Source organism: Aptenodytes patagonicus, chromosome 5, assembly GCF_965638725.1.
Source record: "Aptenodytes patagonicus chromosome 5, bAptPat1.pri.cur, whole genome shotgun sequence".
In the NCBI taxonomy this organism is placed as follows: domain Eukaryota; kingdom Metazoa; phylum Chordata; class Aves; order Sphenisciformes; family Spheniscidae; genus Aptenodytes; species Aptenodytes patagonicus.
Window position 1 is genome coordinate 81,079,070 of NC_134953.1, and position 27,891 is coordinate 81,106,960.

General features: G+C 37.6%; 1 protein-coding gene across 2 annotated transcripts in view; it reads right to left on the minus strand.

The window, feature by feature from the left end:
• Positions 1–27,891, minus strand: part of VAV3 (vav guanine nucleotide exchange factor 3) — a 176,623-nt gene that overhangs the window by 32,754 nt on the left and 115,978 nt on the right. For both annotated transcript variants that reach the window (XM_076337936.1, XM_076337937.1), the window contains exons 19-20: positions 24,389–24,434; positions 1,652–1,788 (exon numbers count right to left, since the gene is read on the minus strand). In XM_076337936.1, the coding sequence (XP_076194051.1) occupies positions 1,652–1,788; positions 24,389–24,434 (183 nt within the window). The remainder of the gene's footprint in view (positions 1–1,651; positions 1,789–24,388; positions 24,435–27,891) is intronic.

Sequence of the window (27,891 nt, forward strand, 5' to 3'; positions counted from 1 at the left end):
ATTTTAAAACGCAGATGTCATTACAAGACTTATGGAAATCTGTATTAAGCAGTCTGTGACAAAACAGCTTGTGAGAAAAAAAAAATCCTGAATGATGCTAATGGAGATGACAATTTCCATTAAGATTCAAATCTATTACTAAGCCTTCTGGGGAAAAAGCCTCGCGCACTTTCCAGTTTCTGCTAGTTAAACACAGCGAGATTCTAGCTAAATTCTTTAGTGTGGTATGTACAAATAACATCTAAGACAAATTCCAGTAGATTGAGTTGATGGATGTGTATGAACATGGCAATAGAATCAGTCCCACAAGGTGCCAATAATTCTGGCTTGTACTAAGTGTGTATTAGTCTGATGATTACCTTCTAGCCAGTCCCAAATCAAGAGCGTGCTTAAATGCTTCTCTGGATCAGAACTCAAGACCTTGCAGAACCAAGCCCTACATATAAAACTATATAGGCCAAAATCTACCAACCAACGTTTGAAAAAATTTATTTTTAGTGATGTGAAATATCTATGGTCTGCTAAACAACAAGTTTGGTGTGTGTGGGGGTGTTTGTTTGTTTTGGGGGGTGTTACAGTTATTTACATATTTTTAAATAAATAAAGCAATGCTATTGTTTATGACTTCCCCCGGTTAAATATTCTTCAGGATGATGCAGTGGCATAGGAACAGAGTTCACTGATTCAGTCCTGGAGAGTTTGGAGAAGATTCAATCCTAACTGAAGGCGGGGGGGGGGGGGGGGGGGGGGGGGAACAAACATATGACCTAATTCACGTAACAGACCAAGCAATTTTTATAATTATATTGATTAACTTCTTATAGCCTCAAAGAAAAAAGAAAATCACAAAGACAAACACGGGAATGACAATTCAAGACAACAAGAGACGCTTCCCAGTTGTTGTTCTATTAATATCCTGAAAGTTCTTCTATTTACCTCTATTTCCATTTATCCAATAATATCAGTAGCACGTAGGATTCTAGTATGAACAATTAAGAATCAAGAAAAATGAGACATACTTTAATGCATTTATCTTTAAAGTGAATGCAAGACAGCATTTTGAATCTGTTTATAGGTCTCAATTAAAAAGAAATTTCAGTAACAGTAGTAGTGATGTGAATCAAGTGAATTTTGCCATCCATAGAATATACTTTTCCCATGTACATAAAAAAACCTGTCCTTAACTGACTTGAGAGGTCATCAAGAAGTTTAGGTGTGGTTCTGTTTTGCAGAGCTATTTCTCTCCCCTATAAATCTAATATTCGTAACTGGGTTCTGCCAATATAGCTTTTAGTTCAGCTATGTAAAGAGAAACAGTGGATGAAAATTCACAGGACTTTGCTGTTTATGTGCCAAACGCTCTCCTTCACTCCTCTAATTTCACTAGAAGGATTGCTACCAATGCCATGTTCTTGCAGATTTATTCACTGGGACTCTTACTCTACGGTTGCAAGAATGAAGCTTTACACAATATAGGAACTACTGGCACTTGAGAAGTAAAAAGTAAAAGTAAAAAGACATTTATTTTGGGTAAAACACAAAGATATTCTTTTGTTGTTCAAAAAGGAAAAAAATTCCAAGAGCAATATATCAATAAGAATTTAGTATCTGGGGCTAAGGGAATATAGCCATTTGCTAAATGATACAATACCTGCCAAAATAAGCTATGTGCGTCTCCTCTAATTAGTTCAATAGTGTCCCCAATCTGGATATGCAATGGTGGACCATCTTGTGTCGCTGGCTGTGGTATTCCGTTGTAGTTTCGAATGACTTGCATTTTTGGTAAACCTGAACGAACAAACAAACAAACAAAAAAAGAAACAAACAAAACATAAGTCAGCATATATTTTTAGTTAATGACAATTTATAAAATCTGAAGACCACAAAAGCAATCAATCAACAAAGAGACACTACGTCTTTAATAGGTACCTGACTACAGGCACTAAGGCACCTTAGTACTATACCACATACAACCCAATAGAAAAGAACTACTTTGAAAAAACATCTTTGTCCTCCCTTCTTCTTGGGGTAAAGTTGATTTCATGTCTATAGAGGCTCTTTCCTCTACACATGCACCGCTGGCTCTGCATGAGGTTCAAATATTAAGGCCATCTTTGTAGTTCAAGGCAAAAATTGTGATGAACTAGTATTAAAGACACCAATACGGATAATCTCATCAGCTTTAGATCAGTATTACCAAAAAGCCTACTGCTGATGTGAACATGTCCAAGAGAGTAAGGATGACAATCCTTCTAGGCTTCTCATAAGACTTTTTTTTTTTTAGATTTTCAGGTTTTGACAATATTTTTGGATACACGTAGCAAAGCCTGGATCAATTTAAGGTTTCATTTTCAAGACAAGAACTCTAGCTGCACACTAGTCCTTCCACATCAATACTAGCTGCATCTAGACAGCTGATCTCTGATTCCCCCCCTCCCCCCCAAAGGGAGCAATCCACTTCCTGAGACACAAAATATTTTCCCCAAAGATTAGTCTCTCTGCCTGTACAAAGAACTAAATCACTGTTTATAACTACAGTCCAAGAACCCTCCACAAGCATGTGTCAAATGGGGAGCTGGGGACAGGATTTCAGCCGGAAGAGAAAACTGTGGGTACTGTAACTCCATGTTCTTATAACGGCATTTTTTAAAAAACACTTAAAGCATTACGGGCAGCTAGCGTATTGCACTAAAAGAGCGTGCTGTGATATTACAAAAGTACTTGAAATCAAGTGAAGTACCACCCACTCCATAACAAACATAGTAAAGACTTAAAAGCTTTTAGAAAAGCATTTTTTCCACTCTTTATACTGCCAAGGAAGGCATCATTTTAACAGAACAGATCTATTTTTAATTACTCTTCTTCTATCTTTAAGTAAAACTTTATATAATAATTTCCCTGGTTTTAACTGCACACGGGATGTTAAAAATTGCTACAATTAAGTGGGCATATCCATTTATAATCTTAACCAGAAAGTTTTTGGTTAAGTAAGATTTTGTAAGAATGTGTATTAACAAACACAAATAAAAGTGAAAGCATGCAAAGTGAAGGTAGCTGGGCTGCTGTATTTAACCAGTTTCTTGCTGGAGAGTCATGATTAACTTAATTCTAACAACAAAGGATCAGCAGGCTTACAAAAGACCTATTTCTGTTGCAAGATCACTACTGTAATTTAGGTGGCAAGAAATACAAAAATTCATGATCTCCTCTAAACTGTATGAAACATGAAAGAGATCGCCTTCAATAATTACTACTCTTTGTATTTAGGAATAAATACTAATCCAAAGTGCTGATGAAACGTTAAGCAAAGTAGTAACAGCTCTTACATTACTCAACCCAAACGACACCGTAACTTTTACTATTTCTTCAAGTTATCTGGCATACTTAAAATGAGCACCTAATTATTAGTAAGCCATTATTCCACCTAGGTAAATACCAGACTTCACTTTATTTCTCAGCTGAAGGCTGTCATGCTTTCAAATACTGATTCAGCATCAACGAATGTTGCATCTACTGCATGGCAAATAGAAGCACTGCTGCATACAAGTATCTACTCAAAGCTGACAACTTTGTCCTAATGCAAGGAAACTTCCTCATCACAATATAAGTGATAACTCTGCATATGTGATGAACAAACTGTAAGCATGCACTCATCTTAGAGACATACTGGGAAGTCAAAACAAATGCACAAAAAAATTATGAAAACCTTCCTATCAGGTGATTTAGTTTACCACATTTTTAGTGTCAGATACAATATACTTAAAATACCACCTCTGTATTGATCTCATCAGAAGATAATCAAGAAATACTCTTGCACTTTTCAGCGCAAATCCTGAGTTTTTTTAAAGGTACTATACTTCTGAAATTTTTAATCATAAAGACGTGTAAAATGACTTTTTATTTCTATTTCACTGGCAACTATTGGCATCTCTGAAAACCAGGCCAAGAGAACATGGGGAAAAAACCATGCTGTGTCAATGAGCAGAATTATTCAAAAGGTAACACAGAAGTAATAATGTTAAAACATATCATGCCTAGAGTACTTGTGTATAATTCAATATGCTTAATTCTGTAAAATCCCACAGCAATTTTGATTATAAAATTCCCTTGGCAGATACAATGTTGGAAGAGTTGATCTAACACCTCTTGACATCACTAGAAATAATCCTATTCATTTAAATAGGCTTTCAGGTTAGGGTCTTAGTCTTAAAGTTCATTATCTTGCTCCAGATCCCTTCTTCAAACTTCTTTGCCTTAATGCCTACAGAAACTGTGACAACTACAGCATTGACATGCTACAGCTGCTCTCTACTGTGGTGACCAACAAATCTTATTCTTCTACCGTGATTTTACTACCTATTTTTATCCAATTGTTGTCTTTGGTCTACTTGGCAGTTCTTTGTGCTCAGCGTTGTTGTTATGAATATACACTGCATAGCACAATGTATATGCACTATCACCAGACCTACATAAACCAGCATCTGGAATAAAAAGGATGCATTGCAATAATACAGAACAACATTGTGATTTCATTAGTTACTCTATTACTTTCGTTCACCCTCTTCAGTAATGATACTGTATGCTAGCTTCAAGGCCCTTGATCAAAGATGCATGTATAAACAAGGGAAATTATTTTCTGGTGCTATTATTCAAGCACACGTTAGATTTGACTCAGATTCTGAAAAGTAATTTGTACCTCGAAGTACAACAACTGAAGGTAAATTCACTCTCCAACAACAGGCGTATCTGAGTCACAGAGAATATATTCATTCCAGTATCAGCAATACCAGACATGCGTAGACAGCCTGTACTGATCACAGATATAAAAGCAGTGAATGTGCAACTAATGTGTTTTCCTCGTTGTATGAAAATATTATCAACAGGACCTGTCCCTGTTACATGATTTTAAACATTTTTAAAAAATCTTTTTTCCAGGAACAAAAGACTAAACGAAATCTTTGAATCAATCAGAAACAAGCACATACTATTCTGGAATAGCTATTTTTCCATGGAGAAATCACAGAACTTCCCTTATATCACCATTAAGCACGGAAGAAATAAATGGGGTACAAAAAAGTTAATAAACTGAGGTAGAGAGTCAAAGAGCTCCAAACAGAATATTCAACTTTCTTTTCACCACAGAATTACAGATTTCATAGTAGTAGCTCAGAAACAGTTTAGCAGATTAACATTGAGATGGTGTACATTTAATTGGACAGAATCCGGTCAGTCCTTCACCTCCTAACCTACACAAAGTACACTGGGGTGTGACGGATCAAGTCCCATCCATCGTTATCACAGGAAACAGCTCATACAATCTTTCAGCTGTTTAGCAAGCTTATCCTAAAACCAATTTGTTTGTTCCTACTGTTCATTTTAGAACTTTATTCTCTGAGCATTTAGAATCTTCTGCTTTCCAGTGTAAATTAGTTCATGGACAACTTATATCCATCTAGAGGCAGCAGTCTGAATAGTTCTTTTCCTTTTGTCTGCATTTATTTTCATAATGTAGTTATAGAGAGCAATCATACCCCTTTTAACCTTCATTTTGCTAGGCTAAATGAGCCAAGTTCTTTTAGCCTCCTCTCATAACTGATCGATTCCTCTGAGGCAGTACACCAACTGCTTTACTGAAGTTCAGACAGACAAGATCTAGAATATTTTCCTTGTCTATCTTGAAATTTCATTCTTAATTGGCACATGGATTCATCACAAATATACTCATTAAGAATCCTGAGTACTTGCTGCAATATAATAATGCAGACAAGAAAAAGCAGCATGTTACAGAAACCTGAAACGTTTAAGTGTAATTATGGATTATTTGTGATAGAAACAGTATAGAAACATTATGCATTAATGGCTAAAATATAAGCATTAGAGACACGATGTACATAGCTGCAGTACTGAGAGTATCTGACAACTGCAGAAAACTTCTGGAAACATATCTGGCACAAAAATGTTATTCATTAATATGTTTAACAGCAGATAAAATTCTAACACAAAGGACAAGGTCAGTATTTCAGCCATGCGTTATTATAATTAACAGCAAAAATCCCATTGGCTTCCATGAGGTCAGATTTCCACGTGGCTGAAAGCTTTTGTCAGGAAACTTCCTCATTTAAAGATGCAAAAACAGCCTGGCAGTTTCCAACCTTGAAATCAAAAAGCAAACTGACCCAGTTATTCCACCAATAAATAGCTGAAATTTATTTCATTTGAAAACCAGGAAAACCCCCAGATTCCTAGAAAAGTCTTCACAGCCAAGCTCTGGGTCACAGACCTAACACAAATTGAGTATCTAAATTATAGCTCATGAGAAAAGCAGAAAGCATGCTAAGAGTCAGGGTTTACAAAGCACCAACTTGGCTACATTACAGAAAAATAAAACCTTTCATAAACCATACCACGCATTTGAGTATTTAATCTCATAGTTATGAGTCAAGGAAGAAGGTTACATTTAGCATTACACAGTACACAATAAGTTAGAATACCCATTATATATTAAACGATGAGAACATGTAAACCACTTGTGTTCCTTACAGCAGCCCTGCATTTATGAACGGCACTGAATGACCCTCAGTTTCATGCACAGATTCAAAAATGTTATTTTTTGCTAACAACATACATAATGCATGCCCTATGATGACCTCTATCTGTCAAAATTGATTCCAGCGTCTGTTATTTCCAAACAACGGCAGAACGTGGTTTACGCTTTGGGCAGGGATCATTTTAACATACAGAGTAATGACATAGAGTATAGGAGACCAGGGTTCAAAGGTGCATTTGTGGATATACTATATACTATTAGCACAGCGACGTAAAACAGCTTTGTCTGCATTAAACATTTGTTCCTAGTTAATATGAGCCTTGAAGGAAGACTTTCTTCTTCTATAGGGAAAATATAGCCTAGTCACCAAATATTTATACCTGATCCAAAAACCACTACTATAATAGAAGAAAGCCTCCTGACATGAGGCTTTGAGTCTGAAACAGAATTTTAGACTATCTGACAAGGCCACATCTTCATGTTTCCAGGATCTCAACACAATGACATTTGCTTTCCTATAGGAAATGACATGAAGTCTCACTAATTCTGTCCTTTCTTTCACCAAAAGAGCGTTTTGGGTGTCTGTTTGGACACTCTGAACTTGCTTTAAACCTTTTTGGTTTATATTTTTGTAGCTACAAAAACAGGGAATGCAGCTCTGCTGAAGAACAGACTGACATTTAGCGATCGATAAGCCTTCCATAGCGAAGACCAGAAGAAATACTCCATCTCAAATCTCAAAGTAGGTGCATCTCCAGCCATCTTCACCCTCCAACCAGGAAATGAGGGCAAAGTAACACACGGCAGTATCTCATTGTCTCACTGGGTTAAATATCTAAACAGTGACCCACAGTGTCGTGAATCATTTTAACAGCACAAACTAAAGCCACACAGGCAAAGGAGACCTTGTATTTAAATAAAAGTGAAGAAATCCAAATTAGTATTTACACCACGGTAAGTAAAGTTAGATCGTGAAGGTTTCAGATCAAGGAGCATAACTGCAGATAATAAAGTAACAAGGAGTTATGACCAAAAAAATAAAGAGAAAAAGAGATGGGTTGATAAGGACAGCAGTGTGAAGAGCAGGTGGACAGTTATATCCACAGTCTGAGCATCCATGACACAAAAAAGAGCAGCTTTGCCACCTTTTTTAGCAATATCATGGTCCAATACTAATATTATTAAAAGCTAAAGGGAAGCTCTATTCTGAGCATGGACTGTATGAAAACAAAGTCCTTCGGCATTCTCTGTATGTTCTTCAAATCAGCTCCGCTACGGTCCGTGTTTAAAATTCCTGTTCCTAATGATTTTGTTGCAGAATTAGCAGTAAACTGGATTCTCCTCTGCTGCATTTATCAGGAGAGCTACTTCTTAATTCCTAATCAGCGTCATCTATCTCCACAACCAGTGGAAGTCAACAGCTTTGTACAGTTTCTGCCAAAGGCAAAACTTGTCTAGAAGGACTTCTCAGCTGGTGAGGAAACACAAGAAAAGCAACATTACACAATCACTTACCAAAAACCACTTACATTCAGTTTCTAGGGCTGTCAATTAATGACGTGAAAGAAAATAGGTGGGTTTTTTTTACTTTTAGGCCGAGTACTTATGACACAAATTACAGAACTCACGTACATGGAACATGCCAGCACAGTCTTTTAAGTGCACTCTTCAGAGTGGCAATGATTTAAATAATTACTAATGGACAAAATTAACACAATGAATAAGCACATAGGCATACCTCAAAAAAGATATTTTAATTGAACTTTTAATTCTCCCAGTCCTAAGTCATTATTTTTGTATGTCATCATAATTAGAAGTTCTAATTTTAGATATTGCTTATAAGCCTTACATTCATGCAAGATGACTGAAATGCTGACAGTGCCTAAGAATCAGCTTTGAATATTTCACTTGTCTTTTCTTTAGCTGTCTTGTCTTTGAGTACTGTTCAATAAAGTCTCAGTATTTTTCATATGACTAACCATAACCCCTGAGTTTGCTGCTTGACTCAATTTTAAGTCAAAAAACTTCAGAAGGCTGATTATTAAAACATTTAACAGTTACCACGAGCCTTACTCAACTAACTGTTTAAGCTTCTGCTTACAAAGGTTTATAAATAGAGCAGCCCTGGCAGGGCTTTCTTCCATAAACAGAGAACTCACAAGCACTGGGGGCGGGGGGGCAAAAATCTTCACTATCTCATAATTCAGATGACAAATCTGTAATGCACTCCAAACCACATCTGATAAACATTCACATTTCTCTTCCACTTCCACAGAAGCAGAAGAATTAAAGACTGTCATCCTACAGGACAAATAAAACTACTGAATAATTTTTTTTTTTTTTTTTTTTTTTTTTTTACAGTCCTAGCCCTGCTTTCTGTGACTGTCCTCCCTCAACTGTTCCTGCCATTGTACCTTCTTAAAAGCCTTCCTGAAGCAGCATTCGGGGTTCCCTCAAGTCCTTTACTACCTGTCAAATCTTCTATAATTATTCAAAGACACAATTTTTCCACCATTTCTCTTTAATGCTGCATATATAAGCCGTATTCTTGGCAGAGACCTCTGCAAAAATGGTCAACCATCAACTAAAATGAAGATGTGTGGGAGGAAAAATCTGTCTGCTAACAGTCTGATCAACAACTTGTTATCAGAAACAGAAAAACACCACAGCTCAGGAAGTTCTTTTGCTTCTTCGGGTTTCGTAGACCTGATCATTAGCACAAAGCCTCCTGATAAGTAGCTGTATCTCCATTTTCCAGATATGATCCACACAAAACTTGGAACTACATTGCAGATCATAGCAGGAGTTCATTACAAGGAAAATAAGTCTAGCTGTGTTATTCAATTTACATGGTTGCATTTTTGAAATTGTGTGACTTCTGAAATATTTCTACACAGATTTGTTTTACATTGCAGTAGCTTGTTTTGCCTAAAGAATGATGCATAGACAAACAGACATCTCCCCCTGCTCTGAACATCAGTATTTGACTTAGCTGAAATGTTTTTTCAGCAAAGATATTTGAGGATAACTCTCTCTTTATGCTTAGTGTCAATATGAGCAGCGTTCGTAAAATTAGCAGCATGGGAACATGGGCACTCACTGAGGTGGACAGTCCCCTCTCAGTAGCAGCTTTAAGTTTTCAGGTCTTCCAAGTCAAGACCAAACTTAATGTTCAGCTTAGTGCTCCTATAAACACAGCTAGCATTTATTTTGATCAGAAACAAGCGATTTAGCTAAGAAAATTCAGAATCCAAACTGAAGTTTCACAATTTAATTTTTTATTCAGAAAAATAACTCCAACAGAAGGCATTTTCTTGCTTAACTCCTAGGCAGGGACATTTGGCACATCGTGACATTCATTTTAAGGAATCTGGAAGCCTGCCTCTGTGCAAGAAAACATAGGCACTGCAGAAATGCTTCTGAACAGCCATGTTTTTAAATTAAGAAGAGAAAGCCATAAGGGCTGCCTTTTGGGAAAGGAATGAACCTGTCATTATTTAGGTGACCGATGACCATTTGTGTCTCATGCCCTTAAGGGTGGTTCTGCTCACAACTCTCACAGATTCACTTCTCAGGTTTAAATTTCTTTTTTGTTTCTCAAAACAGAACAGAAGGAAGAGAAACTGTGAAGGTTTTTGGGAAGTTGGGGGACAAATGTTACAAGAGAGCAAAAGCAATCTGAAAATTAGTTAAGTACAATGCAGAAAGAATCTACTGACATACAAATGCCATTCCCGTTTGCACAGCAAACATTTTCAGAAGCTGTCCTAGGCATCATTCAAGCACTCAAGTCTTCTCTTAAAGTACATACATTTGGTTTTGTACATCCATATGTAACTGCAGCAATAAAGGATCCCATTTTCAGAAAGTCACGTACCAAGTACTAGAAAGATCAAGTACCACTAGCTCCAGCTGCACTTGTCAAATTTTTTATTTTTTTTTTTTTTTTTTTTTTTTAAGCTTGACACAGAAACTTTAGCACATTAATTTAGAAAACCTGGACATGCCCTAGATGGGTAACTGTGGATTGCAAATGCAAGAAAAGATGTTTAAAATAACAGAAATTGCATGTGCAATCCCAACATCATCTCTTTTTATACTCAAAACCAGGTACTTGGCATGTAGAACTTTGATGTCTGCAGTTTGTCCTCTCTCAGAAAAGAGGGCTCTCTCCAGGACTGCACTGAAAGAGCGGAAGAAAGCTAGGAAGGTCACTGACTTTATAACAGTCATAGCCACATACATTTTTGTGATAAATTAGAGTGAAAACTATTTTTCTTTCGCTAACAGACCTTGGTTTCCCTTTCATATCATGTCTTCCTCCAAACAAGTGTTAAGGACAAGCTCTCGTGTTTTGTACAATTTTAACTTCAAATGCTTATTCAGGCAACTAGTCCTCACTTGCAGTGACATAGGCAGCTATCTTTGTGAGTGTAAGGGATTTTGGAATTGTCTAGATTGAGAAGAATCTCAGCACTTTGAACAAACGTTAGAAATGGCTGAGTGATAAATATCTTATTGTGTGAATAAACAATAAAGAATAATCAGGTTTCAAAAATACAGTTTTCATTTGTTTTGACAAAGTAATGAAATCTCATCATTTCAATGTAGTCTAGTAGGTAAACTGGTATTTATTTTAAAAATAATGTTGCCTCAAAACTAAGAAGCTTCACTATTTTCTTTAAAATTGAGCAAACTAGAGTTTTGGCATATGAATTAAAAAGTGTGGTACACGAGGTGCTGCTTTTTATAAAAGCAAAAGGTATGAAAATTAACCAGTGTTAATTACCACATCTTTTAATGTGGTGCCATAGACAGGCACGGCATTCTAAAACGTGTATTTGTTCAAACAAGTACGTGCCCTGAGGAGCTAACAACTTACATTGGGCAGATACTATAGATGAGCTATGAAGGTGTGTCCAGACAGCAGTAGATTATGTGCAGCAAAAAGTTCTGAAAAACAGGGACAAATCTTGGAAGATAAAAATCCACTATTCCACAGAAGTAATTACTTTGAGCTATATTTTTAACACTACCTTCTGCCTGCCCAGGAATGATTCTGCAGCAAGCAGTAAGAGGAAAAAGGCTTGAGAACAAGAGCCCCACTTTGGAAACTGAATTTAATACTGTGAAATGTCATGAATCTTGTACAGGACCTAGGCATTTTTCTGTTGTTGAGCATTCACAGACTGAATAATTTTGAGAACTCGGTCAATTAAGTATAAACAAACATAAACTTTGTCCTTTCTAAAAAATAAATATACTGCAGTAAGAATATGATAGTCAAATCTCACCTGCAGTGTGCCTGAAAGCATGGCATGACAGGAGGCAGCCCTACCTTTCAACAAGTCTATTCAGCACAAATGGAATTAGTCATCCTGCTGACTACACTATACATTTCATTGTACAGATTCTGTACACTAAAATAATAATCACGGATAGCAAGATGGTAACTGTGCACAGTATAACCCATGCAAAAGCACACCTATGCCACCTAGAATCTTTCACAGGTCTCAAACAAAATTTAAAAACGTGCATTGCTGAAAACATGCCGAGATTTTATTAATCAAGCATTGCAAAGATGAAAATTAAATTATCTTTCATGCAATTTCTTTTGTGCTCAGCATTGACTAATAGCACCTGCCTCTAAGAAAAAACTTTACTCTCCACTTCTGCTACTTGCAAGAAATAAATTCTCTGGCAAGAGGGGAGATCTAAATTATTACACAACGTGAAGGGGAAGTGGCTGATGCCTGGCAAAGCAGGCAGGTTCCAGCAAACAACAGAATAACCTTGCCTGCACGCACCCTCTTCATAATGCTACAAAATCCTTCAGCTTTTTAAGTTAAACACTCTCGTGATCTTCCTCTTCAAGCAATTTTTCTTTTCTGTGGCCTCTACCCTGATTACAGCAGATACCTCTTTTACTTCTTAACTGAGGGTTCTTAACCTACATGCCAAAAAATTTCAGGCCGATATAGACCTTCTTGCATGGAAGCATCTGTAGATGAATGTTGCCAAGAATTACGGCATTTTATTAAGCAATGAAAAGACACTGTTGCTTTGGCTGAAACAAACCTGCTTTCAAAAAGTATGCCTACAGATTTCTGGTTTGTATAGGCTACAGCAAATAACTTATTTTCTTTGGGAAAAGAGAACAAAACTTGCTTTCGTTACAAAATATTTATGTTATAAAAGTAAAAAAGGGTGAGAACATATTTCACTGTTGCCGCAGTGTAGTTAAAATTTTTTATCCCTAAATAATACATACTTGTGATTTTGTTTTTATGCTGCATACTTTGCACACTTGAAGCATTGGCAATCTATGAAAATAACTTCTAGGAAACCTGAAAGGCATAGTATTTTGTGATACCTCCAGCTTTTCCATGAATTTATACTATCCCTAGCCTCACTCAGTTGACATACCTGTACACAGACATTCAGACCACGTCTTAAGTATCCACTGAGTATAAAAAGTATATATCTTACATATTATCTGGTCTCACTGTCTTCATTTAGAAGTTACCCTTTGTTTTCTAGCAGGATTGGCATATCAAAAATTATGTACTACTCTGACGCACTAGAGTTTCTGCAAACGCCCTCCCTTTTTATCAGAGAAATATTTTTGTTACTACAAATTTTTAAAATAGTTTAAAAAATTAAATAGCTTAATTTTATATGTTTACATATAAATAAGTCCTTCACTTGAAGATGGATCACATGATGTTTGTTTTAAAGATAAAAATGAAAACATACAATAAAATCATGCATGATCACTTGCTCTTTGTTGCAAAATTGAGAGGTTATTGGTAAATTATCACAGGCAATAAAGATGGGAATCAAGTCCAGTCCCCTGTCAAGATGTCAGTCCTGCCATAATAATCAGGTTCCACCTTAAAACCTTCTTGTTTCTTTCCCTCCCCCCAAGAAAACCCTCATATATTCATCTTCCCAATAGCGAAGGTTCTCCTTCTATTTTCTGTTTCCAGTCTGAACGTGAATTATATACACCAGCAAACAGTGGGTAATTTGTTAGGACGTAAACCATACCTGAAAGCAATAAAGGATATGGGTTGATGTTGCATCTAACCCAGGATGAGTGTATTCTGTTGCACCCCCACAATCTGTGCAGCCGCAGGACTCAGCTGGTTCAGCAACCCAATCAGAAAGAAAACCACTTATTTCCCGGTCGCCACCACCACCACCACCTCCCACGACCAGTTTTCCATTATCTCATTGAAGCGACTCGGCCCTGTGACCAGATGATCATTAGATTCAAAAGAAAGGGCAGTGAGGGAACACCTGGGTGGGAAAAAGCACCACACCTTGTGGCAGCAGACTGTAGTTACATCAAAGAATCACCAGAGATCAAACTGACAGCAGCAGAACACCCAGAGTTGGTTCTTTCTCCCAAAAATACTGCCCTGACAAAGGACACCCCTTATGCACTTAAATCTCAGCATCAGCTCTTTGAGCTTAGTTGGGCATTCGATGTTTCTCAGATGCCTGAGCCATGTGCAGAGCGATGTACAATTACAGGATTTAAATCAATACCACCAGAAACGGACAAATAACAAAACCAGCACACAACGCACAAGAGCAGTCAGAGATTTAAGTCTCCATCATTAAGTCTCATACTCTTTTCCTTTTGAGCCTTCCTCCTTATCTATCCCTTCTTCTCCCCATGATCAAGCAAAAAAAGAGGGAGGGGGGGGAAAAACTACAGGGCAACCTGTAGGGTCTTACAGCAAAAAAAAACCAACCCATATTTAACTTGTAGAAGATGTAGTGGCATTAAGTGAATTCCACTGTACTAAAATGATCACTGCTAGTTGCAAGAGGATTGCTACTGCCAGGGGTGAGATGTTATTCTGGAAGGAAAGCTGTGCTCTGTACATGCAGCTTTTGTTGTTGTATCATATTTCATGTGATTTGTTGCTGTCAAACCCAATTAAGGAAAAAAAATCCAAGAACAGTAAACATGCTGCTTTATCATCTGAACTAAACGACATAGTGCCTCATGCTCTCTCCTCTCCCCACGTCCCCTCTTCCAAATGGGCAAGTTAAAGAATAGCTTCTAAGATTAGTGGAACTGAGGCACGTTTTCAAGGTATCAGATAATGAAGTTACTACTTAATTTGTCTGTTACACACTAAAGCTTAAGAAATGCAAGTTATGAAAAGCGCAAGACGGACCATGTCTTCCTATATATTTGCAGGTCAGCAAGAGCAGCAGTGAGGGCTGAACTCAAGTGCTTTCTCTGAAACCCTTAAAAAGGTACCTTACCTTTTTTCCTGGATAAACTACGTTAAAGGCTTAAAACAACTGGCTTGAATGAATTGATTCTACTGAAAAATCAATCAGATCAATTTTTATACTGTCACTACTTGGAAAGACTAAGTACTAAATAAATTCAAATATGAAATTGCCAAGTTGTTTAATTGTGATCTGCAACCTAGTTCTTGAAACAGTCTCAGTACCACAGCAATGGGAGGGTCAGTGTGAAAGCAATGTTTTAAAGCAACTCAGCTGTAATCAGGAGATGGCCCAACACGGGTATCTGATGTTTGCACGAGGCAGACTGGTAAAGCCTACTATAAAAACAGAATTTGCAAATATATGGATAAATATAATGTAAAGACTAAAAATACTTTTTGAAGGAAAACTGAGGACATTTGGAGTTCTCTGAAGTAGACAATGAACATGAGGATCAAGATTATATGTTAATCTTGGCAAAATAATTTTAACAGGACTCACTATGAGGCTCTCTTCCAGTTTTCACTATATGACAGGCAAAGTTCCCCCCCCAGATAAATAAGCAGCAAAAGGACAGCAAGTGAAAGGTTAAAACAATAATATTTTTTCAAATAGAAAGTGGTTTCCGAAAGGGTCATCCAAAGGCATCCGTGCTTGGACTTACGTTGTTCAAAAAAATTAATAAGCAGTATTGAAATGGGAGTAAAAGTGGATTAAGTCTTGTAGAAGGTGCAAAATCATTTCTTTAAAAAGAACACTACTTGCAAAGAACTGACGGAAGGTTTCATGAACTGGAGTGCCTGTACAATAGGATTACAAATCACAGAATAACTTTGGCTGGAGGAACCTTGGGAGGTCATTTGGTCATAATTACATGTTGGATGTAACTTAACAAACACAAAGTAACATATGGGTTGAATATTCATACATGATGACAGACTCTGAAACAGCTACCATCGTACAGACAACAGGTCTCAGAGTAATTGCTAAGTATTCTTTAAAATCAGTTCTTTAAGATCATAATCTAATTCTGCTGTGTACCAATGCTAAGAAATTTCTCGGAGCAGACCACAGAACTAGAAAGACCGACCACTCTTGGACCTAGAAGTATGCAGACAAGCAAACAGGATGGTCAGATGTACAGAAAAGCTTCTGTATCAGAAGAATTAAGCAGATAATGGCTCTCAGACTAGGAGAGAGATGTCTGGAGGGAATATGACAGAGACAACTCGTGAGTGGCACAGAGACAGTGAGGAAAACGTACTCGTTAGTCCTTCATTTATTGTTCACTTTCTTGATTCAAAAAATAGGAGGTGTCAAAGTAATAGGCAGCGGGTTTAAAACAAACAAAAAGAAGTACTTTACTCACACAACTAATTATGAAAATAACAGTTAAAGGATGTTGTGAATGCCAAGATTTTAGGTTGGTTCAAAAAGTTATAATGAAAATACATGGAAGAAAAATTAAGAGCTAAGAAACAAAAACACAAGGTACTTGGGGAAGTACGGCAACACCTTACCCCATATTCTCTCCTTAAGCATCCATTTAATTGGCTGCTGTTGAAGAAGGGATCCTGGGCTAGCTTGGCCTGCAGCCTAACTCAGCCTCATTGTTCTCTTCTCTGGGAAGCTCAAGGAGGTGAGCAGATTAAAAACTCTCCTGAAAAGCAGCATCAGTTTCCCAGGCTCTTGCCTCTGGCCCCTTCTACCAAGCTGTAAAACCTTCCTCAGGCAGAAGGCAGAGGCAGTTCTGGGAGCTTCTCTTCTGTGAATTTTCAGCAGTCTTTTCTCTCCCATGGGATGGCTGCTTTCAGTTTTACAATGTTTCCCAAATTCTTTGTGTGAGAATTACTTTGAAGCAGTGATTAAATACTGATTTAGTTAAATGAGTGAGCCACAAAAAAAGAAACCATATGCTTTACAGTACTGTTAAAATTCAGTAACTTTTGACTATTTTTAATCATTCATTGCCTTATTATCTTTGTTTTGCCTTCTGAGAATGACAGTACCCTGAAGATTAAAATCAGGTATGAAAATAGATGGGTAAATGCAATACTCCTCTTGAAGATGAATAAGAGATTTACAAGTCCCAATAAACTTCAGCAAAATATTATGCAATTCCCTTCTACTTGCCATGGTAACTAAAGGCAACTTGGGGCCATATGATTTCTGCACATGCCCTTTTCTTTTCTTTTTAAATAGTGCTGTACCATTTTTGTTGTGTGTGTAAAACAGAAAACAGTGTATTTTTTTGTTTGTTTTATTGATCATACTTGTATGCCCACTTGGTCCACTTTGACCTTAATCTCTTCCTTTTTTCTGCCTGCCAACTCCCTTGTAGTTATCTGTAAACAGTGACGTTTTGCTTAGAACAGTCCATGTTGAGAGTGTTTTTATGCAAAAAAAGAGAACGATATTGTAGGACTTTTAAACCACCTCACCTTAAAAATTATGCTAATATATGCTGGGCATGTAATAAACACCATTATTTCTCTAAGAGAAAAACAAAATGTTAGTTGCTCAAGATATAGAGACAGTCCCAAAAATACACCCAATAAGACAAAAGAGCCTAAATTACTCAACTACAAACTAATCTTGCAATCCAACCAGACAAGGATGAAAGAGTTTGACAAAATAAATATATTTCACCCTTTGGCATCTGGGTCTTCTGATGTTTAATTAAAAGAAAAGGCTAAAGGCTATGTTCTTCTCTGAATGTTAGTTCACTGCTGAGATGCCAAAGGGACAGGCACCTTTCAAAATACCTCTCCCCAACAGGAATGTAAAAATTATTTTAATTTAAAATATAACAACCCAAATAAAAATCATTAAACTGCATTTGAAATGCTTCATTGGAAGACAAAACTCTGCTTTGCCTTCCAGAAATGCATTAGTGGAAAATTTCTTGGTGCAAAACATTAGACATGTTCTTTCTTGTATCACAACAAAGATGAATTCATTATTTTGGGAAGCAACAACAGCTCAGCACACAGCATTAGCGCTGCAGTTAAAAAAGCGAAGATCCTAAATGTAGTATGTATTTTTAATAAATATGTGAGATAAATTGATGTGATCTCACAAGTTAGGTCACACAATTCAGTGTATCTGAATTCACTGTTGCTGAGCCCACCTGGAGGAAGCTGTCCCATTACCTGCTCGTAAGAACGTGGTGACCACAAAGAAATTCACCGACTCTGGTCTCAAACCCCAACACTGTCCCAGCCGCATGATGTAAAACACGTCAAAACACGTCAAAACACATCTGTCAATACTAAGAGCTGGTCAAGTTACAGCTGCAATCCAAGTCCTTGAAGGACTCCAGAACATTCCGACTGATACACCACGTCAGCAAGCAGTATTGCCTCTATCCTGCTAAGGAGTCTTCCTTTTGCAGCCAGCGCGCTCCTAGCTGCCCTGTTAAACCAGTTCTTTCCTGCGATTCACCTGGTTCACACAGATTCCTAAAGACATGCACTGTATACTTTATATGCACCTTGAACAAAGTGTTTAGATGCTGTGGGGGGAAGGAAAAAGCATCCAAAACCCCATAAACCCCCCCAAGAAGTTAAGCATATGTTATACATATCTATAATCAAAGCTTGGTTTTGGTTCTGTAGCTTAATACACTACCGTGTAGAAAAGTCTTTAGCTACTTAGCAAATCTAATGCTCCACAAACATTACAAAATTATCTCTAGAGAAAACATGCAAAACTATATAAACTTTGTTATTATTGTTAATTATTAGATACACTTTACTTCCAAGAGAAGTAGACATTTGAGTTCCTTCAAGTCTTTAAAATAGTAACTGGGGTTTTTTGAGCCACATAGGCTGCATTTTTTAAGCCATGGGCTGCATTTTTATCTATAATAGGAAATTGCAAACACTAAATCAAAAGGACGTAAACGAGCAGGTCATTCTGGTTAGTCTGCATGCAGCAAGTCTCCCAGTCTTCTGGACAGTTACAGATGCGATGGATGTTTTACTACTATGAACCTTATTAGGTTATCCTGTATCAGTAAGCAGTGGGAAAGACCTCAAACTTGTCATACAACAAACTCTTTACTAGAGGAAGTTTTGTGAAACATTTCTCTTTCCTCCAGTATTCCTTCAGGCTTTTCCCAATTTAATTTGCAGTCGGCTGCTCCTTCATGTACATGTTTGTTTTGACCAGCCATTAAAACCCACGGTTATGTTCAATGTAAGCAGTATCTAAAGCTGAAAAGAATGTCTTATGTATACTCTAGTACTTCAGTCCGTGCTGTCACGTCAACTTCCCCACAGAAGCTTTTCCACAGATATTTAACAGAGAAAGAAATAAGCCTGTGGGACTCTGAGCAAGGTCCTGAGGGAAGATGCAGAAACAAATGGTTTGCTCTACTCAGTCTGAAAGGAAAGACAAGAACTATTAAAAGGGGATTGCTATTCACGCCTACATTTTATTGACAGGAAAAATAATTAAGTAACACTACCGAATGTCTCAGAAAAACACCTATTGATGTTTTTCTTGATTCTATACACAGAAACTCCTTTACTAAAGGAAAAAATGCTACCTTGGTCTAATCCATCTTGATGAAGATAGTCATAATAAGGAGATACCATTAGTGACATCAGTCAGCTCCTCACTTCTCATGCGAAAACTAAATACTGGGGGGTTGTTTAATACTGGCTTTTTATTTTTGGTAGACCATTTTCTGTGGCTTAAAACTAAGATAAATTCTTGTTCTCAACAATGACAGTTAGTAATGGGCCACCAGAGATCCAGACAGAATCACAGGTAGCTGCCCCCATTGCTGAAATGGAGAAATAAATTCCCAAATGCCAGTTTTTAAGCACTGGGCTTCACGTTGCAGAAGGTTATCTTTTCTTATCCATGAAATCAGGTATTCTCTATACTGGGCTGAACAAAAAAGACAACAGTCAATCAGGACTACCAAGGACTTGCCTGGATAGTTCCAAAGACAAGATGATGAGAGACATGCTTCAAATTCTCAGTTAAAGAGAGTAGTTTTATCTATAACAACTACATGCAGGGCAAAGAATTATCTGCAGGTTGGGATATCCCAGCGTTCGAATTTGGGCCAGATTTTGCTTTTGGCTGGGCATATGGTTGGAGTGGCACTGAAATGGAAATCAGAGTTAGACTTGCATATCACAGAGCACACTGTCAGAATTTGTTGAAATATCTCACAGTCTAATATACCTCATTCTCAACTGAAAAGGAAATTTAAATTGCCAATATTACACTATCCCCTAATTTTTACTATGAAGACCAGATGCAACCATTACCACAATACACAAATACCTGAATATTGTTTCACTGCTTAGTAATGAAACACATGTAACAATGACACAACCTAGTTAAAAGATTCCACAATCCAATTTCAACAAAATATGAAGCACACAGTAGCTCATTTCCCACCATGTCTAATTAAATAAACATATCTCCAATGCTGTACTTCTCCCTGCACAGATTTTTTTTTTTTTTAATGTATATACTTCAGGCCATAAACCCAGTTATTCTCTTCAGATCCTTTTCTTTATAATCTGTGTAAAATCAACATTACAGGATTGCTTCACAAAGCAAGTACGGACCAGACACCAATCAGAAATACAAATACCTCTTTTCAAAATTACTATTTGATCTTTGAACTCCCAGGCTGAAAAATAGCTTTGCCCAAGCTACTGCACTGCATGCATTACTTGTTAATATTGTGTGTCCCCCCAAAAAAAAACCCAGTCAATATTTTACTTTCTTTGAAGGGAGAAGACCTGTTGGTTCTGTCCCTCAGTTCAGAACTAAGGTTTTCTAAGCTTTAATCCATGCTTATAAAGAAATTAGCTATTTCAGAAGTCAGAACATGGTCAGTGACATTCTTTCACAGACCAGATTTTTAGTTTAGTCTGCAATGAATCTTGAATATAAGGCTTCTAGTGTTCTATTTTTACCAAGTTTATCCTTCTGATATGAAATATACTTTCACACTTTTAGAGATTAAAGTCCCAATGTTTATATTAGCTCAAGTGTTTAGGGTAAAACTAGTTTTAAAAACATGAAGCTGTGAATCTATCACATTTAGACTCTTTATACCATTAAAAAAATAAAAAGATAGCAAACGTACACTGTATTATTCCAATAGCTGAGAAAGAAAATAATTTTTACTCTTATTAAAATACATACAAAAAAAACATACTAAAAAAATTGGTCGGATTGCATCACCCTTCTCAAGAAAATATACAAAGCCTGAATTTATGCTTACGAATATACACATGAATGGTCCGTTTGTCATTTAAGACAATAGTGCCAATCACATGCTTAAAATTAAACACATGCATAAAAGTTTTCATGACATTCCTTACACAATTAAAAAATGTTATGTAATTATCAATCCATATGCCCATCCTAGGCAAAAACTGACACCAATCTAATCACTTCTCAAATACATTTAAGCAGAATCATGTTGTTCTACAGTAAAATGCAAACTATACACCAAATTTTTCCTGGCTTTATAGGTGCAGATGCATTTACAGGTTCATTCTCTCAATGGCTTTTATTATCTGCTGATTAATCCAAAGAAAGGTTATCTAAAACCTGTCTCCCCTAAAACTTTGTAGATGGACCAATTCAGGTGGCTATCTGCAACTGCACCACAGGCTGAAGTCATAGTGCACAGCATAAAGAAAAGACAAAGTCACATTTTCTTTTGCCTTCCAATTCGTTCTTCACTAGTACAGTTTCTGCACACATTTCTTTTTGTAGTTTCTGCACATATTTCTTTTCTCATGACTGTTTCATTTCCCAGGAATTTCTCTGCCTCATCATCCATTAATCACTTTTCCTTCTAACCTTCCTTCTTATTCAGCACAAAGCAAATCTCAAGGAGGAAACTGTCACTGTCAAAACTTTTAACCAAACTTCCAAGAAAAACAAATGAAACAGCCATGAACAACTTACTGCTTTTAGGGTACTTCAACTAGATAGGTTCCTCCATCAACGAGCTTTACCAGCAGAAGACAAGAGATATTTTAATCCAGTATCCTCACACTGTTTTGTTTAGACCATCCTCCTACTCACAGTACTTCTCATCAAACTTAAATGTTTTCATTCAAGGCTAAGCTGTGTCAGTAAAAGTAGAATTTGGCTCCAACAAGCATAAAAAGAGAAGCACAATGCATCAACTTGACTATGCTATGCCTCCCGCGTTCCATTATTCTTTACTAAAATAGCCAAAGACAGACAACAGAAGGAGACAAGACAGAACACAATGTTGAAAAGTTTGTGCTAAAATACTTGCAGCCCAAAATAATTGTATTTACTGCTGATATCAAACTCCATCAATATTTAGACACTGCAGGTGCCTGTTACTGATTCACAGCAAATGCCTGCTTTCCTAAACTAGTACCCATGCTTCAGCACCATAACATGCAACACAGGTAGCGGCAGCATATTAAACATCTGGGCAGCGAACTTTTAAAAAAAAAAAAGACAGCACATTAAGATTTAAATATTATCTCTGACTTTGACTACCTCTCTGAGCATAAAGAGCACCACGGTACTAGGATTTCCAGAGATTTATATGCCAGTGTTCTTGAAAAGCTCTTAGGATCAATGCAGTAATGCATGCCTGAAATAACTGATCTCTTACAAGTGCTGCTCTCTGGATAGCATCTTCTGTCTCTCAAGGCAATGTGCAATCTGATGAGCAACATTACTCAGAATATGCAAAAGAGATGCCAAGAGTTTACCAAAGACATTCATATCTTTAAAAGTTATCTCCACCAAGTTACAGCAGGACTCAGAATGCATATGCTGACAAAATGCAAATAAAAAAAAGCTCCCTTCATTTCAAAACTGACAAAGTGTATGTACAGAGCACATTAGTATGTAGTATCTTTTTTATTATTATTTATTTTAAAACATTTATAATGTCAGAAGCAATTCTGTAAGGCAGTCTTCTGCAACAGTATCTCTAATAAAGGGACCTAAAGATAATAGAGATGTTCTGCATTTCCACTGGCTTTCAAAAACATAACAGAGACCAAGAACTTTACTCAGTAAGACTACCCCAACAACTCAAGGAACTGTTCTGTGTAGGTAAAGGGATGGGGTGGGGGGGAGCAGAACCATATTTTAGGCATTGGTTTCATACAGCTTTTAAACACCTATTTAATTCAATGACACTGGTGATTTGAATGGTACTTACTCTTCAACAAAAACTAATTTTAAAGTATCTTTGTATATAAAGATCATGTAAATACTTGCTGTTGAAGTCTGACAGAAGTAAAACCATCAGTATACCCAAAAGGTTCTCAAAGCTAAATTACTTAAACTTTTAGGAGTCTACATGAGACAGCTGTGTTTAAAGATCTGAACCTATAAGGACTATTCTGCAAGCACACATTACACTTCACTGCAACATATACCACTGAATGGGAAGAACTCGCACAGTCCCACTTGGAAGAAGTATTCTTACCCTCTTCTGCATTATTTAATTGATATTCTTGATGTTTCTCCCTCTGACTGTATTAATTTTCAGACTTACAGGGTGCCACTTTTTTCTTTAATGACTTCAGTCAACAACACACAGAACCATTTAGGAGTATCATGAAGCAATATTTTTTGCTAGAGGGAACAAAGTGACGATACGTGTTCCAAACCATGTCAAAGTTAGGTGAGTAAGAAAGGTGTGGTCTGCTTCAGCTAGTTACAACATTTAGACTTTCAGAGCCCAGGCAGCTGCAATGCTAGTGGCACAACCAGCATTCCTACTTTTTGAAATTGCTTAGCTCTGCCAGGCTATAATGTGGTGTATAGAGTTGCCATCCTGTTTAATGTTTGACTCCAGCTATTCTCAGGTGTCCACATCTAGAAACATTTAATAATCCACAGCTTAGTTTTATTTCAAATATCTGCATAACAAATCTCCAGTAATTAAACTATACAAGAAACATAAAGGACAGAAATGTAATTACTGTAAAAAAGGACAGTAAAAATATCAGTTACACTGAAAACCATTGAGTATTTTATACAGACATATAATGGGTCTCCGGAGGAAATGTTCACCCGCTTGAGTACACGGTCTATAAGCAAGCATTTAATTTTCTTAAGGGCTGCTGCTGCCACAATTCCACAAAAGTATCTACTATAAACTAACAGGAAGAATAAAATCACTTTGAAATTCTACATAAAACTGCAATTGGTTTATGCCTTTGCCCACAGCTTTGCAGATCAGAACCTAAGCTTTATAAGCAACTGTCTGCTTTTCATCACTTAGTTATTTCTTTTAAAACTGCAGAGTACAGTAGGGTGCGTCATGTTAACTGAAAGCCCAGAGGCATTTTGTTGTTCAGGTAGAACTGAAGCACTGCTTAAAAAAACAAGGAAAAAAAAATCAGAGTTCAATCAGCTGACCTTATCTTTGAAATCACAAACGAAGCAATCGCTTTAGACCTTCACGACTTCAGCAATAAAGTTCTCAACATTGCGTGCGTTACAGTAGCATTCATAATGCAACTTTATAAAGTGAGTTACAGCTTTCTCGCTCTTTTCATTTGATGTTTAACTATTAAAAGTCATGACACAAACCTGGGTCCACGTGTCTAGAGTTTCTTCTAATTCCATTCGCTCGTTTCTGCATAGCAAAAATACAAATCAAGGATATGAATAAACATGTTTTCATGTAGGCACATTACACTCCTTTCATTCCCACAATCTACTAGGCAAAGCTGGTCTTCTCAAGTTATTTCTTCCAACCACCACCACAATTATCTTTATCTTATAGAAAGATCATACTTTGAAAAATATTCTTAGTAATGTAGACAGTTTTTTCATATATCCTATTTTTTCTGACACTAGGCTCAAAAGATTCTTAGTCCGTAGGTTTATTCACACATCAACATCTTTTGATACCAAGAACAAATTTATTTTTTGATCATTTATGAATAGGATAGTGGGACAATATGCAGTTTGGCATTATCTGCCCCAGATTATGTCCACAAACACAAAAGTATCGAAGCTGCTTGTGTTGCTTTAATAAGGTAGAAACTTTCACTATTCACTATTCCTACTTTGTACTTAAGGTAGCTAGAATTTCCTATGCAAGTCTTAATTTCCTTATTTTCTGGGCAAGTACTTAAATATATTTAGTAACTCGCCTCCCTACATCTTTTAAATTTGGATGAACCAGAGCTGTGTGAAATCAGAAACTCTTTGACAAGACTAGACTTTTTTTTTAAATTTTTTTTTTTTTTTTGTATTTTATACTCCAAGACACTTAATCCCTGAAAATTTCAATGTGAAATAATGTGTATCTGTGAACTACTGTTCTGCTTTTGCAAACATGTTTTAACTGGTAGCTTTCATGAAGGTTCATGCATTTATTTATTTTTTAATCAAACCAAGCAGAGAAAAGCATGTTGCATAACAAAGGGAACAATTAGGTTGCTCCAATTTACTTGCAGTTGATATAAGCTGATGCAGGACACACACCGAGGCAAGCCAGAAAGCAGTAACCTGAGGCACAACCAAATTACTAAGCCCTGTAGCAAGCTGGCAAAATGAAAAACTTGGTTTAAAAACAGCTTTCAAACTCTTGTGTCTTTGGACATACTCTCCCTGTACCCCACAACTCTAACCAAAGAAAGGATGCAAGTTTTGTTTCATCTGCAGTGGAAAGAAGAAAAATTTAAAACCACTGCTACAATGAAGGTAGTGTTACTGAGTAAGAACAAAAGGCTCAATTATATCCTAATTTTTTTTTTTAAATGGAGGCTGTATTGCTGATAAGGATTGATGCAGAGTGGTGTGTAACTGCAGATTTGCACAAGAGAAGGAAAGGGGCAGGAGTGGGAAAAGCAAACATGAAGGAAAATACAGAAATGTTTAACTGAAATTTAAAAAAACCCAATAATTTTGTGACAATGTAAGTCACATACACCAACATGTAATGGAAAACAATTTTAAGGAAATAATTCTTGAGCTGTATGAAAACATGCTCAATACTCTTAAATATATCGCAGTACCAGTAGATTTTATTACATTACTGGTATGAAATCTAAGTCCATGTTTTCCAAAAAGACAGATCCTCATCTATGCTCAAGTTTCCTTCTGCACAGAGAGAATTAAAGGAGGCAGTTAAACAAGAGTTTTGGTAAAAATGAAAGCAATCCTGACATTTTGGATCAACTCAACAGTCAATAGCAAATCAATTAAAGGGGGCTTATAAAAAAGATGGCAAACTTTTTAGCAGGGCCTGTTGCGACAGGACAAGGGGGAATGGCTTCCAACTAAAGGGGGGTGGATTTAGACTAGATAGAAGGAAGAATTTTACGCTGAGGGTGGTGAAGCACTGGCACAGGTTGCCCAGAGAGGTGGTGGATGCCCCATCCCTGGAAACATTCCAGGTCAGGTTGGACGGGGCTCTGAGCAACCTGGTCTAGTTGAAGATGTCCCTGCCCACGGCAGGGGGGTTGGACTAGATGACCTTGAGAGGTCCCTTCCAACCCAAACTAGTCTATGATTCTATGATAATAGCCTTCAGAAAGGAAGCCATTTTTTCCTCACAAAGAAAGATTTACAAATCAAGGTAGGGGGTGAGAAGCCAAGGAGCAGGAGGGATTAGATACAACCAGTATACTTATTTTCTTCATCCAGCCACAGTACATTCACCACAGTTAGCTTTACCGAGTCTGGCAACCTCGTCCGCAAGGCTCAGTGAAGGATCTGTTTATGGCTCCCCAGCGCTGCCTTGTCAGCTGCAGTACTGCTGGGCAAACGGACCATGCTGCGGTTTCCCTATTTTAGAGTGCCCTTACTCAGCGGGTATTTCTAGGCAGAGGCATGAAAAAGCCGGGCAGAACACGGCACGGCTGAGGGAGCAGCGAGGAGAGCGGGCAGGCAGCAGCACCTTGGGCACAGGCACGGTCTGTGGTGGCGCAGCCCTCCCCTCACCCGGGGCTCCTCCCGAGCCACCGCGCCCTTCCCCTGCCGGGCCCCCAAGAAGCCGGTGCCCGCTGCTGTGGCCTGCGCCCGCCTGAGGCTGACGGCCAAAGAGCACGCCAGAGGGTGCCGGGGCTCCCCTCGCCTGGCCCCTGCTGCCGTCTGGGGTCACGGCAATGCCAAAACAGCTCAAACATCAGAGGGCACGGACATGGTCAGCCCTGCGCACGACTACCCCCTGCACCAGTCATGTCGGCAATAACATCCTTCCGATTCCACTACCCGTTTTAGCGATAGCACCGAAGACATACATGCTTATGGAGAGAAGTAATATACACGCTCGTACCTTGTTCATAACCAGCATGTCATTTAAGCAGTTAAATTACCATAAACTCCTGATCTAAAATAGATGCCAGAAACTATTACACTCTATGTTTAAAGTGCTGTGCCTCTCTTGTCGGAGCTGGCAGACAAAACCCAACTGCCGTGCCCTTCTGTACTTCAGTGGAAAGGCACCAGGGCCTGGCAAGAAAATAACCCGGGGTAGCCTGCAGCCTTCTTGGGCTGACGGCAAGGTACACTACGTACACCACAGTCGCTCCTCTGTACAGGGCCCGTTCTACCATCCTCCCCAGATTACATAAACTCCATAACCACGGGACAGCTCTGCAACTAAAGTCTTTACATGAAGAGGCAAACACTGCCCTGCCGATCCTTCATCGCCCAGCAGTCTGGCATGGCAGAGATTGGTACACTAGCATGTTAATCCAGCAGGACTCGCTAGCATAAAAAAAAAAAAAAAAAAGATTACTTTTAACTCTACTGCCAGATTTGGTCTAGGAACAGTAAGGATCTAGACATCAGTTGTGAAGCAATGTATGTTTTTTACCTGTAACTTAAAAAACACATCTCCACGCCTTCCAGTGCTCTCGGCATTAAGCCATATCAACTGAAAATTGACTCACGCTTTGAACAGAATACATTTATATTTAATTATGAATACCTTGTTTCTTAGACAACTTCTGGTTTCCACCACTTTAAAGAAATCTATTGTTAAAAGCAGAAGAAAAACATACCTGCTCCAACAGCACATGCACAAAGTAAATAAGGAGTTCTTATGTCACCAACAAAACAAACATCACATGCAAAGG